We start from the raw sequence: 19,220 nt of genomic DNA, 5'->3' as shown, positions 1-19,220 counted from the left end.
ACAATTTATCGGCTTTTTGAAGATCCACAACTAATAATCTAAAACCTCAATTGGAAGTGGAACGATGCTTCCTTCTTTTTTTTTTTTTGGATTTCACGTACATTTAGTGGTCCACTTCGTGACTCTTACTCTTTCTAAATTCTAATGATTAAGATCTCAACTCAATTCCTGTTGTTTCTTGCTTCCCCCCCCCCCCAAAAAAAAAACAGAAACCAAACAAAAAGGTAATTGGATTTATTGCCGATCTCGAATGTTTTTGGTTTTTGCTGAGCCTCATGTTGAAGTTTTTCAAAAAAAAAAAAATTGTTTATTTGTAACAACCCTAATATGGGTTTGTTGTTGCAGGAATTACTGTGTAAAACCGAGAGCTGGAATATGGGTTTCTTGGTAACAACCCTAATATTTCCTGTGATTGGGATAATTGCATCTCTTTGTACAAGAATCTGTTGTAACCGAGGTCCTTCTGCTAATCTGTAAGTGCCCTTTAACAATTTCATATGCTAAATTTGTAGCCTTTTTTCCCTCAATGCGGGTTCATGTTCCTTTAATCATGTTTAAAGGGCATCTTGCGATTGGTATACATTGATGAAATATGTTCTAATTTGGCAGTCGAAGTGAATAGGATGTTATCACTGTGAACAAATGTTAAATTGTTTGTGCTGTTGCTGTTTACTCTGAACTTGAAATCATTGTGTTGGGTGGTAGATGGGTGATCTATCAAGCTGATCTTCGACCATTCTCATGATGTAGTGCCTTTTTTTTATTTTATCACTCCAACTTTTTATTTTTCTTGTACTGCCTGTGCCCAACCTTATAGATGATGGATATCCAAGGACTCTCCACATACATGTGAAAACTTGAAAAAAAGAATATACCCATAATGGACTCATCATAACCGTATCCAACATTCACCCGAGTCAAAGTAACATAGGTACCATCATATACTACACGGCTTGGTTTGCAATCTTGATTCTAATGAATGAGAATGTTATCGTGTTTGACTGTTATCTCCTGCCCAAGAGATTCATGCCTTTCCAGATTTTCCTTTGTACCCGCTTAAAACCTTTGTTCTTGTTTCTTTCACTGAAAACCTTTATTATTGTTTTTTTGCAGGCTCCATCTAACATTGGTCATTACAACAACGGTCTCTTCTCTCTTGTTGGATGATGTAACCTAGACCCGGCCTATGTGTTACGATCAGATCTAGCGGATTACAATAAAAAATTTTAAAACATTTTTGACGATTTAAAATAATATTATGAATAAACATCTTTAGAAATACAATTGATAATATTAAAGTTCAATTCTAGAAAAAATAAAGTCGTAAAGACTGAGTAAAATAAAATATTCCCTAATTAGTGTTAAAGTAAATCTAACATCAGTAGCAAAAGCAGTACAAGTTGTAAAACAAATATTTTCAAAATATAGGCACATGCCACCCTAATAAATGCAACTCGGAAGATAAATACATTATAACAAAATAATATTGTACAAATGTGTCGATCCTCCAAGTGCAAGGTCTGGATCGCCTATCCAAAAAGTATCTGAAATGGAAGAGTTTGGAGGAGTGAGCTAGGGAGCTCAGTGTGTTATAACAGTGCATCAATAAAACATATAGTTAAATTTCCAAAATCAGTTCATTATTAAAGTCATGAAACGTCGATAGAGTTTTTAGTTTGAAAATACAGAATCACCCTCCAACCGTATCGTATGTAGTTCTCCAGAACTGCATCCATAAGGATTTACCCTAGGCCAAAAGAGCGTAGGAGCCAACCTAATAGAGCACCTTGGGTCCATAAGGTCTTCCCACTAGGCTCATTGGGCCCAAGTGCCCACCCAAGGGTCGCCTTAGGTCCATAAGGAATTACCAGCTTGATCTGTGTTGAACCTGCATGAGGAATTATCAGCTTGATCAGCTGTACCTACAAAGACTTCATACCAGATCCCAGAGTACCCCGAAGAGAATAGTTTTCAGACAGTAAACAGTGGTAGCAGGAAATCAGAGTTCAAACATATATTTATTAAAACAATAATCAGAGAACATGTGTTATACAAGGATGATTTAAAATACAGTAAATCAGGAATCATACTTAAATCAGATAAATCATACTATAGTCAAATCAGAGCAACTATTCATTTCAAATTAGAGAAAATAATCATGTGCACATGGTATTTCAAACAGATGTTTAAAAAAATATGACACATAAGGACACCTCGCAAAAAGAATCAGTCTGGTAGATCTATCGAGCACTAGCTTCACTACGCTCTTCGACTGTACTCGAACCTAAGTCATGTCAGAACAAAATTATTATCGGAGTAGTACATTAAACTGTGTATTTAATAGGGTTGCATAACTATATGAGTAATCACGAGCTTTCGCGGTCGAGTAGACGAACAATCAGGAGAATCGCGGGCACCTTAAATATACAATAACACAAATTAACCCTTGACCCCTTAAATTAAATTAAATGCACTTAATTAAATCACTTAAATTACATATGCATATTCAGGTTTACGAGTCAATTAGGAGGCTTTCGGGTTCAAATTTGACAAAACAGACTTCGGATTCGGACTCAGTATGTCGAAAAATATAAAAGTGTCTTTTCAAAAATTTGACTTTTTGGTCAAAGTCGACAGTCAAACTGGTTAAAGGTCAAAGTCAAAGTCAACGAGTCTTGTAACACCCCAACCCATACCCGACCTGGATACGAGTCCGAGGTGTCACATTGACTTTTCAAACTTTGACTCTTATAGAAAAAAATAGGGAAATTTAAAACTTTATTTAAAACAAAATACAGACTTTATCAGAGTGCTCGTACTTAATGACTTATTACATGCCAACACTTTATACATAACCAAATACATACTTTGTCAAATACTTCTGATCTGATCTTTTAGTAGTGATACTGTCTTTGCCACTTCTATTCTTTCACTTCTCGTTTCTTGGTACCAACGTGTAAATCACTTACACGCTAAGTCATAGACTTAGTGAGGCATATAAACATGTAATACAACTATAATTCATATCAAATGCATGAGCAATTAGTATTACAATCATATCATATAAAAGCACATGTATATATAATTTCTGCAACATGTACACATGCACATATATCATTATCAACACATTTAACATTTCTCATTCACTATCATTAATCTTTATAATTTAACACTCTTATATAAACATTTGTCTTTGCCATATCATGCATTAACCAAGCAATACACCATTATGTAAATCATGTAATCTATTCCATATAACAAGTCACATTTAGTATACTTGTTTACTCTCTTTATTAACCCATGTACACTATTGAGAACTTAAGGTATGTGAGTACATTGAGGTTGTGCACACATATGCTGTCACCACAGCTCGATCAATGTCCCGCAGGACCTATCCAGAGGTCATAAAGATCCTCGGCAACTGTCCATAGGTTCCGAAGAACCTAGGTAAACTGTCCATATGTTCCTTAGAACATAGGTATACTGTCCATATGTCTCGAAAGACATAGGTAATTCTATCCATATGTTCCTTAGAACATAGGTATACCCTCAACTCTTGGCATGCCAACTATATCACTAGCTCTCTTATCATATAACATGGGTATTATCATTTATAACAGTCAATTTACTTATTCATATCCTTTCTCTTATGAACATATATATTTTCTTTTCAGTCGCGTACCAAATGTACGTGTAATCATTGATCTTATAATCACATGTTCATTCTCTTCTGTCACATACAATATGTGTGTGTAAACATATATCTCATAAACATGTATTTATGAATCTCATATCATATCACATATTCACATAAACATAATTCACATATTACATGTACCTTTTCTCATATATCTCATATCATATAATTTATGCTCTGTCCTCTTATGTTCACATGACATAATGCATACAAATCATATTCACACATGTTTTTACTCATGAATTCATACATGCTAAAATCATGTCATTCACATATTTAAATTTATTACTTAATGTACTATAATTATAGGAAATAACACTTCTCTGGTGTTCATATGACATGTAAATCATTGTCATATCTTGTTCTCATATGTTTCCCATACATCACATATATCACATATTCATATAGGCTCACGATTTTTATCACCTATCATGTCATTTCACATATACACTTTTATTACATTAAAAGATGGACATGTAGTCTTATGTGACCTATCAATACTATATGTTCATATAATCTCCTTTTACCTTATAAGTAAATACTACTTATTTTATCCCACCTTTCTATTTATTCTCCAAATTATTTATCTCAATTCACATGGTTTATTACACAACTTATATCACCTTTTCATGTATTACAGATATCTTGTCGCATATCTTATATCTTGTCATCATATCATTACATACAAAAACATGTCAACACATATAATCAAGCATACATACATTTCATGTCATTCACATACTTATAATCAAGACTTCATGCACTATAACTATAGGAAATAGACTTATTACAAGTCCAATTTCCATATAATTCTATGAAATAAGATGCACTCACCTTAGCTTTGCTTTGATTCGATTCTAATCCTTCAATTGTTTCTGAATGGGATCACGTTCTATATCTACATAATCATACATAGATCTATATTAGTATTATAACTAATATACTCTAATGGTTCACTTTTTAGATTAAGATAAATGTCAATTTCTTCTTTCAATAAGGGTATGCATCGATGCACTACTGATGCATCGGTGCATAAAATACATTCGATGTTGTATTATTATTGGGATGCATCGATGCATGCCTTATGCATCGATGCACTAATTGCATTCGATGTTTCTATTTTAAAAGAGTGCATCGATGCACTACCTGTGCATCGATACACCTTCAAACAAATTTCTGGGTTTTAACCTTGATGCATCGATGCACAATGAATATGCATCGATGCACTCTGCCCAGAATCCTCTTTTTGAACCCGAAAATCATTCATTTTGTATTAAATCCTTCATGTTTCATCCCCTTTTTCATTCTTAACTCTAGTACACATACTTAAAACAATCTATACTCATATATTTCATCTTAAACCTCAAAATCCTATCTTCCACATGTAATTCAATAATTACATCAATTTTGCAACATGTTTCAAATCCAATAATATTACTTCATATCTCTTACTTAGATTGATGACAAGTCAAATCCAACTTCCAATTCTTATTATAAACTCTATTTCAAGATTTCATTCAAGAACCACTAATCTTTAATCTTCTCTATCTTCTTTATCTTTTGATTTTAGGACAACCTAAGCTTTCCATAATCTTAAGTATTACCTAAGGATCAAAACCCACTCTTAAAATCAACAAATCATCAGCTAACAAGGAATCTTACCTTTGCCTTGGAGCTTTCACGGGAGGAAAAAGAAAATGAAGAAGAAAAGAGAGAAGAGATTTATGGAAAATCTCCCATCCTTATCCATATATATATATATATCATTATTTAATTCATCTCTTGGTCAAATGACCCTTTTGCCCTTTAATACCTTTTATAATTACTAATATCTTTTAGGATTTATTTCCAGATAAATCATTAAACTAATCCATTCTTCTACTTTAATCACCAAATTCTGAAACTTTACAATTAAGTCACTAACCCATAGTTTGGGATGTTACAACTCTCCCCTCCTTATAAGAAAATTCGTCCTCGAATTTTCACTGCACATCTTGATAAGAACATATCTTATAATGTTCTTATGTTGCTTCCCTGACTTATTCTTTCTTGTCATTATCAGACACTTACTTTTCAATCCTTTAGTTTTCCAACTATCTTTTTCGTTTATACATTCATCTTTTGTTACTTATCATATAAACAATAACCAATAATACCAATCCATTGTTGTCTTTTCTCTCATACGATTATGCATTTTTCCTTTGACCTTTCTAAAATCCACATATTGTTACTCATCATGTAAACATTAACATCAATTCCTATCACTCAAATCAAAAAAATCAATCAATTGATTCATTTCCTCATTTTTTAATTAATTCACCACAATACAAACTTTTACTCATTCTTTCATTATCAAAATCTTCTTATAACATAACTAAACTATATCTTTTCATAACTTTGATAATCAACTTTACTTGTACAGAACCTCATTATTATCATCTATTGTACTTGTATTTCCTTCAAACATACAAATCTTTATCTTCTTCACCACAACACCTTACTATGATCAAACTATACAATTGTATCCAAATCCTCTTCATATTTGGTTATCATAACTCTTATCATATCCACACTCTTGCTTATACACAGTATTATCCCTTGGTTTTGAATTCATAATTCTGATTTCATTCATCTTATAAACGTATCACTGATGCACTTATTCGTAAACTCTTTTACAAACAATAACCGCGTCACTTGATCTTTTAACATCCTTATGGTGACACTCGTTCACCATATTCCATCTTATCCACATAATAACAAACTTCTCAATTTAATTTCTCCACTATGGAGAAATGAACATCTTCTAGCATTATCTTCATATCATTTATCCAAAGGTCTGTAACAACAGAGTCTTCCTCAAATTCACCCTTGAGATCGGGTGCTCATAACTCTTTTAACTATTTCGATACATTCATTCTATGAGTTAACGAAGTATACAATTAAAAACACATCAGAATATCATTCAACATCATGAATCATTCTCTAATCTTATACAGACATTCCCTGAGGTTTTCGCTCTTCTCCCTGCCTGGCCAGGGCAGGTGAATGCTATTACCTTCAGGTCTATCGTCTTGTATTTCACTTTAAAAACTCTCATATCATTTCTTATATCACATATCACGTGTGCATATGATCATCCAATTCATATCATATAACATGTCATTTGCATATGTTCACATATCATCTATCATATCATATAAACATATATATATCTCAGTATTCACTTATCTTATATAACATAACAATTTAACTCTATTAACAAGATAACACACTCCTTACCCTATCAGATCAGAATTTTTTTTCACTTTGTGTTGGCATATACACTTTTTAAAACACTTTTGATTTCGTTTTTAGCCTAGAATCGGCTAAACCGTAGCTCTGATACCATTAAATGTAACACCCCAACCCATACCCGACCCGGATACGAGTCCGAGGTGTCACATTGACTTTTCAAACTTTGACTCTTATAGAAAAAAATAGGGAAATTTAAAACTTTATTTAAAACAAAATACAGACTTTATCAGAGTGCTCGTACTTAATGACTTATTACATGCCAACACTTTATACATAACCAAATACATACTTTGTCAAATACTTCTGATCTGATCTTTTAGTAGTGATACTGTCTTTGCCACTTCTATTCTTTCACTTCTCGTTTCTTGGTACCTACGTGCAAATCACTTACACGCTAAGTCATAGACTTAGTGAGGCATATAAACATGTAATACAACTATAATTCATATCAAATGCATGAGTAATTAGTATTACAATCATATCATATAAAAGCACACATATATAATTTCTGCAACATGTACACACATGCACATATATCATTATCAACACATTTAACATTTCTCATTCACTATCATTAATCTTTATAATTTAACACTCTTATATAAACATTTGTCTTTACCATATCATGCATTAACCAAGCAATACACCATTATGTAAATCATGTAATCTATTCCATATAACAAGTCACATTTAGTATACTTGTTTACACTCTTTATTAACCCATGTACACTATTGAGAACTTAAGGTATGTGAGTACATTGAGGTTGTGCACACATATGATGTCACCACAGCTCGATCAATGTCCCGCAGGACCTATCCAGAGGTCATAAAGATCCTCGACAACTGTCCATAGGTTCCGAAGAACCTAGGTAAACTGTCCATATGTTCCTTAGAACATAGGTATACTGTCCATATGTCTCGAAAGACATAGGTAATTATATCCATATGTTCCTTAGAACATAGGTATACCCTCAACTCTTGGCATGCCAACTATACCACTAGCTCTCTTATCATATAACATGGGCATTATCATTTATAACAGTCAATTTACTTATTCATATCCTTTCTCTTATGAACATATATATTTTCTTTTCAGTCGCGTACCAAATGTACGTGTAATCATTGATCTTATAATCACATGTTCATTCTCTTCTGTCACATATCATATGTGTGTGTAAACATATATCTCATAAACATGTATTTATGAATCTCATATCATATCACATATTCACATAAACATATAATTCACATATTACATGTACCTTTTCTCATATATCTCATATCATATAATTTATGCTCTGTCCTCTTATGTTCACATGACATAATGCATACAAATCATATTCACACATGTTTTTACTCATGAATTCATACATGCTAAAAATCATGTCATTCACATATTTAAATTTATTACTTCATGTACTATAATTATAGGAAATAACACTTCTCTGGTGTTCATATGACATGTAAATCATTGTCATATCTTGTTCTCATATGTTTCCCATACATCACATATATCACATATTCATATAGGCTCACGATTTTTATCACCTATCATGTCATTTCACATATACACTTTTATTACATTAAAAGATGGACATGTAGTCTTATGTGACCTATCAATACTATATGTTCATATAATCTCCTTTTACCTTATAAGTAAATACTACTTATTTTATCCCACCTTTCTATTTATTCTCCAAATTATTTATCTCAATTCACATGGTTTATTACACAACTTATATCACCTTTTCATGTATTACAAATATCTTGTCGCATATCTTATATCTTGTCATCATATCATTACATACAAAAACATGTCAACACATATAATCAAGCATACATACATTTCATGTCATTCACATACTTATAATCAAGACTTCATGCACTATAACTATAGGAAATAGACTTATTACAAGTCCAATTTCCATATAATTCTATGAAATAAGATGCACTCACCTTAGCTTTGCTTTGATTCGATTCTAATCCTTCAATTGTTTCTGAATGGGATCACGTTCTATATCTACATAATCATACATAGATCTATATTAGTATTATAACTAATATACTCTAATGGTTCACTTTTTAGATTAAGATAAATGTCAATTTCTTCTTTCAATAAGGGTATGCATCGATGCACTACTGATGCATCGGTGCATAAAATACATTCGATGTTGTATTATTATTGGGATGCATCGATGCATTCCTTATGCATCGATGCACTAATTGCATTCGATGTTTCTATTTTAAAAGAGTGCATCGATGCACTACCTGTGCATCGATACACCTTCAAACAAATTTCTGGGTTTTAACTTTGATGCATCGATGCACTCTGCCCAGAATCCTCTTTTTGAACCCGAAATCATTCATTTTGGATTAAATCCTTCATGTTTCATCCCCTTTTTCATTCTTAACTCTAGTACACATACTTAAAACAATCTATACTCATATATTTCATCTTAAACCTCAAAATCCTATCTTTCATATGTAATTCAATAATTACATCAATTTTGCAACATGTTTCAAATCCAATAATATTACTTCATATCTCTTACTTAGATTGATGACAAGTCAAATCCAACTTCCAATTCTTATTATAAACTCTATTTCAAGATTTCATTCAAGAACCACTAATCTTTAATCTTCTCTATCTCCTTTATCTTTTGATTTTAGGACAACCTAAGCTTTCCATAATCTTAAGTATTACCTAAGGATCAAAACCCACTCTTAAAATCAACAAATCATCAGCTAACAAGGAATCTTACCTTTGCCTTGGAGCTTTCATGGGAAGAAAAAGAAAATGAAGAAGAAAAGAGAGAAGATATTTCTGGAAAATCTCTCATCCTTATCCATATATATATATCATTATTTAATTCATCTCTTGGTCAAATGACCCTTTTGCCCTTTAATACATTTTATAATTACTAACATCTTTTAGGATTTATTTCTAGATAAATCATTGAACTAATCCATTCTTCTACTTTAATCACCAAATTCTGAAACTTTACAATTAAGTCACTACCCATAGTTTGGGATGTTACAGGTCTGGTCAACGAGAAGGTCAACAGTTAGGTCAAAGTCAAAGTCAATGGGTCAGTCCAATTCGAATTGACTCATTTCTGTCAAAGTTGAATCAGACAGATTCAAACCGATTCGGGCTGGTTCGGTCTACCTAGACTGTTTCTAGATGGGCCATAGGTGGAGGAGAAGCCCCACGCTCGTTGTCGGCACGTGGCGGCGCATGCGGCGAGGAAATGGTCGATTAAGGGGGATATGATTACTCCCAAAGCTCTAATTAACCATATCACCCCAAATTAATGCAACAAATAGGCAAAACACGATGAAAATAATCGAATAAAAGCGATCGGAAGCTTACCCACAGCGGACAGTGAGAAAGGCGACGGTGGAAGATGAACCCGGTTGGGTTTTAGTTAGACGGCGACAAGGAGTTCAGTGGCAGCGGCGGTGAGGCAAGAGGACGGTCGTGGCGGTCGAAAAACGCGAGTAACCAAGGGGAGAACTTGAGTTTTTCGCCCCGCTTTCGAACGCTCTTCCACGGCGGGCGACGCGGGGTTTCGGCGAGTGGAACCCTAGGTTGCGGTCGGATTGGGGCGACGCTTTAGTTGGTGCCGACCAAGGATTTAAATAGCGTTCGCGATCACATTTTCTGTCACGTCGCATTTATAACGGTTGCGGACATAAAGGATGTCATTGTTGTCATTACGTATGTCGTGGTTGTGAATTTTTTAAATGTTGCACAAATTACCCTAAAATGACTAAATTAAATATAATTAAAATAATAATGTAAAATTTAAATTGCATAAATTTAGATTGCTGAAATTAGGACTAAATTAAATAAAAATTAAAGTTTACATTTTTAACTAGGGATGAAATTATAAATTCTAAAAGGTGGGATGAATTATATCCTTTAAAATCATATTTTTAAAAATAAAACAAATGTGCCCACTCCCCCTCCCCCTTCCTCATCCTTTCATTTTCTGAAACAAAAAAAATTGTTTTCACTCAAATCCCCACCAGTCATGGTTCCAGCATCGACACCTAGCAAGTCGAAGGCCAAGTCTCCAGCGCTATCACCGCTAGCCTCAAGCCCACCGTCTTCATCAACCGAGGAACCTGCTCTTAGCCTCAGTGCTTCTTCACTAGGCCCAGCTGGAATCGATGTGGTATACAGTCTCAACTCCCCCTCCCCTCCCCCCGCGACCTTTCATTTTTTGAAACAAATAAAAAAGTTTCAAGTTTCATTTTCTACAAAGTGGAAGCCCGTCGTTACTGCTAAACTTCTTCACCGGTAGAGAAGCTCGGCGATGCACGTAAGGTTTCAGCTTTGTATTTTTTTCACAATAGCGGTAAATAACGGTAATATTGTCCCGTTATCGGTGCTATACACTGTTACATATTAAATTGCAGGCGCAACTAGCCACTATTGACGTGATTCCACTACCTATTGTGATTTTCTCAAATATTGGTTTCGGACGACAATGTTACCACGAAATAGCGACCGCTATTACAGTTGTGTTCTGCTATTTGAATCCTTGGTGCCGGTGGTGACACTCACTAGCAAACGGTGGCGTCGAACGAGGAAAGTGAGCTGGGTGGATTTTCACTTTTTAGCGTCTAACGGTGGCTGGTTTGGTTTCGATGACAGTTGAGGTCGTTGGTTGCTGCTGAATCCGATGGCAACGATGATGTACACCACCGTCGACCGGAGGTAGCTAGATCAGAGATGGGTGACGGAGATGGCTAAGGATTGGGGGGATTTGGGGTTTGGTTCATGCTTGGGTATCAAATTTGGGTATTTAACCCGAGCCTAACCTTTAAATTTTATTTTTATTATTATATTCATTAACAATAACCTAGGATTTATAGGTAAGTCATGAGTGGTCATCTTCTAGGTCACGAGATCAAGCCTCTATAATCACATATTTGTTATTTTCAAATTTTCTGTACTGCCAAAAAAATGGGAAAATTCATGACTAAGTCCTTGAACTTCCTAAAAAATCGAGGTTGACCCATAATTTTTCAAAACTATCCATTTTAGTCCATTAATAAATTAAATGTGTTTAAATTAAAATATGGGGTGTGACACGATTTTTTCTCTTTCTTCATAGTAGCTTGCTCTTTATATATATATACAGTTGGTAAAGTATTAACCATATGAAATATTGAAGTTTTTTTAGCAATGAAATCTTAAATTTTGATGATTATTAACATTGGTCTCTGGTTAACCATGTTATTTTCCTAAATTCTGGTTTAGATGAACAATATAATATAATGTTGGTTCCTTTCTTCCTTCCTTGCATTTGTGCAGTTGGAAATTGCTTTTCTTCTAGGGGTGTGTCTATGAATGCCTGTGTGTTAGTTTTAGGGTGTTGACATATTGCTAAATTTGTACGGCAACACAAAGACCTAATTCTAAGCTTCTTATAAAGGACTTCTCGTCTAGCATTTGAATTAGATTCTTTAGCAGTGAATTCACTGAATAGTATACTTTTTAAATGCCGAGCACTTTATGTACCTTGCTTTGTTATTTTTTGCTATTCTACCGATGCATGAGACTTTGATGGTTGCTATTTTTGTGGAATAAGGTAGGTTAAGAGTTTCCATGGTAGATGATAAAGCTCTGGATTTTATTATTTAAAAGAACAGTAAATGTGTTCACTCATCTTTCTTTGGCACTCTTGAATGCTTGTGTACTATTCATACCAATGATGGATTCTTATATTTTTCTCATAAATATGCATCCCTTATAGATTATCAAACCTCCAAGAGAAAATCTACATGCATGCATGCATTCTTTCTTTCCTCCCCTCCCTAATCACTAATACGCAGTCTGTTTAAGGGGCCTAATTCCTTAGAATTAAGTTGGTCTAGTCTCTGGTTCACCTCCCAAAAGTGCTTTTTCATTTGGCGGAAGGATTCGAGTGAGGAACTTGACTTGGAGGCGGGATTTCGGCTGGACTGTGTTACGGCAGCACTTTCAAGGGCTCAGGTTGTACGTAGTTTACCTTAGTTACTGGGGTTAATGAGGAAGACCTATGTGGGGGCAACTTTGGGGTGTGGGATGATTCTAGCTAAATTGCTACTTTTATCATGTGGAGCACTTACTAGTAAGTAAACATCGTCTTATTATATTGTCTTTCTAATTTTTAATGTTCTTTTTTCTTTGATAGGTAGGCAATTGTATATATTGCTAAGATGAAACCACTCATCGTCCCCATTTTAAGTGAAGGGGAATGAAGTTCTTCACAATTATATCTTTCAAAAGATTATCGGTAAACCGGCAGTCAGATTGCGAATCGACATCTAAATATAGTTATCAAGAATTATCCGTTTTATCTTCTGGTGTTGGTTCTGTATGTAAGTCGAATTCGAGCTTGATCTTGGCACTTATGTTATCAGTTTCTCATTTGTTACACACTTATATTACTATCTATTATTCAATTTTCATAAAAAAAATAATGTTGTCCGATTATGGATTTTTTATATAAAAAATAAAAGATTATATTTCAGTTTTCGTGTCTGATCTCATGTTGTATCTTAAAAGCAACTTTAACAAACATCCAAAAATATATTAAAAAACTTATAAAATTTATGTCTAATTAATTTATGGTTATAAGTTGTCAAGGAATAATTGATTCAAGTAATCATTAGTTATTAAAAATTTATAAAATTTCTATTTAAATAATTCATGGTTATAAGTTGTCAAGGAATTGAATAAAATTCAGTTAATATGCAAGTATTTAACAAGTTGGGGGTTCACATTTTAGCAGTTTATAATTATTTCTGAAATTCATTCATCCATCCATCATCGCTAATTGCATTACAATTATGCTTTATATATTATGGTAACAGCTTTTAAACAAATTCTAATTTAAAATGTATTTTTGGATAATATATTGAATTTAACTCTTTGTTTACACTTCTTTATCTTATTTTCAAATTTTGCTTCTTAAAATCGTAATATTCTCGTCAATTTGATTAGGAAGATTGATGGAGTAAATGAGGTAAAATGTATGAAGGAAGAAGTGGAAACGACGTCGTTGCGATGTTCAGTTGCCAAAACCAGTGGCTCCTAATCTGTTCAAGTGATCTCTCAAGAGCATTTTCCCTACCCTTGAAATTCTGAAAATTTACTGAAAATCTTACTAAAACCCTCTCTTTTCTTCTCCATTCAATCAAACATCGTTTAAAAGAAAACCCCTTATTCCACCCTTTCATTTTTTTCAAAAAAAATGGCGACACTTCAAATAATAAACCCAAAAGAATTAATATCAACAAATTCTTCTTGTTTCTCTTCGAGACTACGTTTTTCGTCAAAAAATCCATTGAAGAAAAGCTTTTTAAGGATGCGTCACCGTTTTGGAGGGATAAGTTGTTCCTTTGCTCCAATGGAAACTGCTAAGATAAAGGTGGTTGGTGTTGGTGGAGGCGGTAACAATGCTGTTAACCGGATGATTGGTAGCGGTTTACAGGTTAGTTTTCAGCTGTTATCCTATTGGGTTTTTCTTAAGGCTCGCATATTTTTTGAAATTTCTTGGGTTATTTTGCATGGGCTGAAAACTTAGCTCTCGTTGTTTCCTTTTGCTGAGATGTTGTTAGATTGAATTTAAACTGCGTATAAGAAGGTAATGAAGATGATAACTGAAGGCACTTTGGTCCTAAATTCTATGATATAGCCACGATGTTTAACTTCCATGGAGGAAATTACTGATGGCATTGCTGCTCTGTTTTGGAATTAGGGTATTGATTTCTATGCGATAAACACGGATTCCCAAGCACTACTACAGTCTGATGCTGAGAACCCACTTCAAATTGGAGAGCTTTTGACTCGGGGACTAGGTCGAGAACTCTTGTTTGATCAAATACGAATACCATTTCGTCTCTTGTGATTTGTCGTAGGGCTATTTACTTGCTTTATATTTGATTCAATGATGTAAATCAATTGACTGAAATGTAGGAACCGGTGGAAATCCACTTTTGGGTGAACAAGCTGCAGAGGAATCTAGAGATGCCATTGCAAATGCTCTTAAGGGCTCGGATCTTGTCTTTATAACTGCAGGCATGGGTGGAGGCACTGGGTCCGGTGCTGCTCCAGTTGTTGCCCAGATAGCCAAAGATGCTGGTTATTTGACTGTTGGTGTGGTAACCTATCCCTTCAGCTTTGAGGGGCGTAAACGAACAGTGCAGGCATGTTTATTTGACTCCCTCTATTCAATGCTTGATATAGTGGAAGATATATAGCCTTAAATCCTAGTCCAGCAGAGAACCAATTGGGTTATGCAATGAAATAATGTCAATAAGTTTATAAGCTACTGAGTTTTCGATCATTTAATGTCAGAATAGTTGTCTTATATCTCTATATTTGCAGGCAGTAGAGGCTATTGAAAAGTTGCAAAAGAATGTTGATACTCTCATAGTGATTCCCAATGACCGTCTGCTTGACATTGCTGATGAGCAGACACCTCTGCAAGATGCTTTTCTTCTAGCTGATGATGTTCTGCGCCAAGGGGTTCAAGGAATTTCAGATATAATCACGGTCTCTGATTCTTTTACATGCCACACTACATTTTCAGATATTCTTCGATTCCACTGTTTCTAGATGTTTTCATTATTTTACTTATTCATTCTAGTTAGACATTTATGACGTTTTGCATTCAATAACTATTCAATATATACTGTGATGCATGAATTGTTGTCATCTAGGTCAGAAATGTTTACATGCCCGAACCATTTGAACTTGGTATTATAAATGCTTTTCCTGTTTATATTTTCTGGTTTTTAGCTTGTAACTTAATGGAATTTCTTCCTTTCTTGTTGCAGATACCTGGATTGGTGAATGTGGATTTTGCAGATGTTAAGGCAGTCATGAAAGATTCTGGAACTGCAATGCTTGGGGTAGGAGTTTCCTCCAGTAAAAACCGTGCAGAAGAAGCGGCCGAGCAAGCAACTTTGGCTCCGTTAATTGGATCATCAATTCAATCAGCTACTGGTGTGGTATATAATATTACCGGAGGAAAAGATATAACCTTGCAGGAAGTAAATAGAGTGTCACAGGTACGTATGGTGCTCCGAGCCATCGATTTCTTCTTTGCTGATCGTACTGTGTTTATGGAAAATGAAATACATTTTAGTTTACATGCTTCTAATTTTCAGACGTTCTCTTTGTAATCTGATTTAGTTTTTGTTGATTTTCAGGTTGTGACGAGTTTGGCTGATCCTTCGGCTAACATCATATTTGGTGCTGTTGTTGATGACCGTTACAATGGGGAGATCCATGTGACTATTATTGCTACAGGCTTCTCACAGTCGTTTCAGAAGACATTATTATTAACCGACCCCAAGGCTGCAAAACAGACTGAAAAACTTGGAGGGCAAGAAAGAAGGGGGATATCCTTACCCATTAAACCGTCTTCACCTTCAACTGTTCCATCTGGAGCACCTCCACGAAGGCTATTCTTCTAATTTCTTTAATCTCTTCTTTCTTTCTCCTGCTTTTTGCCGTTGTGTAAAGATCTTGAAGCTTATGAGTATTATCAGTTGCCATTTGTTTTATATGATTGTATCGTCCAAAATAGATGTGTTCATGCTTAAATCTCAAACTAGTACGAGGACATGAGCCTGAAATGCTTCAAGGTTTGATGCTGGCCAATGCTTTAGATTCAACATCAAAAGATAATATATATGATAATCAAAATGTCTACAAGACTTAAATTACTTGCAATTTACTTAGTTTGAGCTGGCTCAACATCTTCACACACAGCACGGAAAGATAAAAAGGAAAAGAGAAGGCACAATGCCAAATATTAAGTTTCCAACAGGGAGGTAATAACTGAACCAATTCCTCTCATGACACCCACATACAACAATGGCGAAGCTTGTTGCGTTTGCAATGGTCGGTAATTACAAATATTTGATCAGAAGGTATATGGTGACAATCAGAATCACAATTCCAATAACAGCTAATAGCATGCACATACAGGAACAGCCACCTTTGGTTCGCTTGTTCAGAATTGCTAGGTTTTTCTGCACTCTCTGTTGGCAAAGAAAACACAATTCTCAGAATCCACCATTATTGAATAATTTCAATAACTAAAAACCATCTAATCCTTAGTTTACTTGAGATCTTTGTTAATTCTAAACACAAATTGAATGTCCATGAATTCTATCCTTCCACCATGACAAGATTCATAACCTAAAATTTCCCACCACATGACATATTCTGTGTATTCTGAGGCTTAAAGTCATTTATGGGAATGCCTATTGCTAGAAGGGAGACATGATAAATATATTACACATCAGTCATTGGATTTCGTTCCATTCAAAAAATGAAAGGAAGACATTGTGCTATGCATTTAAAATGTTAATAAATTGCAAGTGTTTTACCCGTAGGCGAGAATCAGTGACGTCCACATGTTGGTCCAGGTCATCCTGCATTGAGGGAGCACAACATAAAGTTTACCGAGGATGAATCAATCCTCACCAAGCATTTATTTTTTTTTTTTAAATGGAAGCAAAAGACTATAAAGAAAATAGAGAGAAACATACAATGAGTCTGGTATGCAGATCAAGTTCTTCATTGACCGCCAATGCAATATGCTTCGTACTTATTACTGTCTCCTCCAACTTCTCAAGGCCCTCATCTTGCTCTGCTTGAAAAAGACATATTCGTTAGTTGGGGAAACTAAAGCCATTTTACAACCAAGCAGGGATAAAATTTTGAAACTAAAATAACTTGCCTTTCATAATTTGTCGTTGAAGACCAACAAGGCCAGAGTTATCCAAACCAATTGTTCTACTCATGGCATCAGTCTTTGTTTCTGGCCCCAACAAGCTATCTCGGTTTGCAAAATTTGACATATTGAAGGTAGAAGCCATCTGACTCACTTTTGATCTCAAATTTGCAACCATATCCTTGCGACGGTTCATCTCCTTCTCTGTTCTGTGAACAAAATATGAAGAATGGACAAACGGACAGATTATTCTTCATATTATAACATATTCCAATTTACAAAAAGAACAATAAAGTGCCACATGTTATGAAAACCCCAGAAAATATACAATCGAAAATTACTAAACACAACATCAATTCACTCCTATTTGCACCTCAATTAAGATAACTTACAAGGGCTTCCCAGTAGGTCTTGACATAAGGGACTGCAATCCATCAAGTCTAGTCCATAAAATTGTAATCTTCCTTCTTATAGCCGATGAGTGACGCTGAGTTTCTGGTCCCGATGCAGGTAAGGAAATCCTCTCAGATATCATACCATTGATATCATCTGCAATTTTTACTGCTTCGTTGTATTCTTTTATCCATGGGTCTGATGAAGCTGCCATTGACCTTGAATGATGATCAAGTTAAAAGGTTATTTGAAGGACCAAAAAATCATGAGATATACACAAAACCAGAGAATGAAAGAAAAACAAATAGGAGCAAACGGAAGCTAAATTGAGCTTTCAAAATTAACCCAGAATGGTCCTTAGAAAACTCTTTCCTTTTTAATTTTCTCCCTTTGATGGCTTCTGTTGAAGAATCGGAGAATTACACACAAAAAAAATATTTTCTTTTGCAATTGGATTATGAACTTCAATTCAAAACAGGATACATATCGAGAAAATCCAAAAAAGAATCAAGCAAGCAAATTATACCCAATTGTCCACCTTGTAAAATTAACTTAGGGCAATAAAAAAGTTCGCCTTCCTTTGTATGATGCTAATTTAATCTGAATTTAAAGAAAACCCTAAATTTAATGGATTCTTAAAGAAGGGGAAAACCTTTTTGAACAGGGTTTGGTCTCAATTATTAAAAATTGGATGAATATTTACAATGAAGAGATAATTTGAGAAATCAAATTAACCTTAATCTAATAATAAAGACAAAGAAGGAAACGTGATTCAAACCCAACAACAAATTCTCAACTTCCCCAAATTCTAGCGAAATTAAGCAAATATCCATATCAATTAATGCAAATTTAATGAAAAATAAACGAAATTCATAAACAACTTACAAAGAGGAAAACTGAAATCGAATGAACAGTTAGTCAAACCCCAAAGAAAAAGAAAAGTTTGGAAAATCGGGTGAAGAGAGATCGGATTGAATAAGAATATGAAAACAAAATTTGAAATTAATTGAATTTGATTGAAATTTCGATGGTTGGAATTGGCGAATTAAACGACGGCGTAGCGCCCAAGCAACGTTTCCGTCGTTCAG

General features: G+C 34.4%; 2 protein-coding genes and 1 pseudogene across 4 annotated transcripts; 2 read left to right on the top strand and 1 right to left on the bottom strand.

Annotated features, from left to right (window-relative positions):
- Positions 1-214: 214 nt before the first annotated feature.
- LOC120122098 lies at positions 215-13,421 on the top strand (annotated as a pseudogene).
- Positions 13,422-14,112: 691 nt separating this feature from the next.
- LOC120122052 (cell division protein FtsZ homolog 1, chloroplastic-like) lies at positions 14,113-16,535 on the top strand. The gene is made up of 6 exons (XM_039141304.1): positions 14,113-14,481; positions 14,749-14,848; positions 14,967-15,200; positions 15,382-15,545; positions 15,830-16,063; positions 16,205-16,535. Exons 1-6 carry the CDS (start codon positions 14,242-14,244, stop codon positions 16,469-16,471), a joined length of 1,239 nt encoding a protein of 412 aa, XP_038997235.1. The 5' UTR covers positions 14,113-14,241; the 3' UTR covers positions 16,472-16,535.
- A 132-nt stretch (positions 16,536-16,667) lies between these two features.
- On the bottom strand, positions 16,668-19,151 carry LOC120122074 (syntaxin-51-like). Of its 3 annotated transcripts, XM_039141319.1 has the most exons (7): positions 19,018-19,151; positions 18,132-18,350; positions 17,746-17,948; positions 17,555-17,655; positions 17,393-17,437; positions 17,216-17,243; positions 16,668-17,041 (listed from the first exon to the last, which is right to left on the bottom strand). In XM_039141319.1, exons 2-7 carry the CDS (start codon positions 18,344-18,346, stop codon positions 16,854-16,856), a joined length of 780 nt encoding a protein of 259 aa, XP_038997250.1. In that variant the 5' UTR covers positions 18,347-18,350; positions 19,018-19,151; the 3' UTR covers positions 16,668-16,853. The 3 variants fall into 3 exon arrangements, with proteins under 3 accessions (XP_038997250.1, XP_038997256.1, XP_038997263.1); XM_039141325.1 differs by lacking the exon at positions 17,216-17,243; XM_039141332.1 differs by lacking the exon at positions 16,668-17,041 and having other exon boundaries at positions 17,220-17,272.
- Positions 19,152-19,220: the final 69 nt, after the last annotated feature.

The sequence above is a fragment of the Hibiscus syriacus genome, unplaced genomic scaffold, assembly GCF_006381635.1.
Source record: "Hibiscus syriacus cultivar Baekdansim isolate YM2019G1 unplaced genomic scaffold, ASM638163v2 tig00001120_pilon, whole genome shotgun sequence".
NCBI lineage: Eukaryota > Viridiplantae > Streptophyta > Magnoliopsida > Malvales > Malvaceae > Hibiscus > Hibiscus syriacus.
This window is presented reverse-complemented; position numbering and strand designations above follow the sequence as displayed.

Coding starts and splice junctions, on each gene's coding strand:
- LOC120122052 (XM_039141304.1), top strand. CDS start 14,242: ATGGCGACACTTCAAATAATAAACCCAAAAGAATTAATATCAACAAAT. Junction 14,849..14,966: donor GCTTTTGACTCGGGGACTAG/GTCGAGAACTCT, acceptor ACTGAAATGTAG/GAACCGGTGGAAATCCACTT. Junction 16,064..16,204: donor AAGTAAATAGAGTGTCACAG/GTACGTATGGTG, acceptor GTTGATTTTCAG/GTTGTGACGAGTTTGGCTGA.
- LOC120122074 (XM_039141319.1), bottom strand. CDS start 18,346: ATGGCAGCTTCATCAGACCCATGGATAAAAGAATACAACGAAGCAGTA. Junction 17,949..18,131: donor AGACCTACTGGGAAGCCCTT/GTAAGTTATCTT, acceptor TTTTGTTCACAG/AACAGAGAAGGAGATGAACC. Junction 17,438..17,554: donor ATCTGCATACCAGACTCATT/GTATGTTTCTCT, acceptor CCCTCAATGCAG/GATGACCTGGACCAACATGT.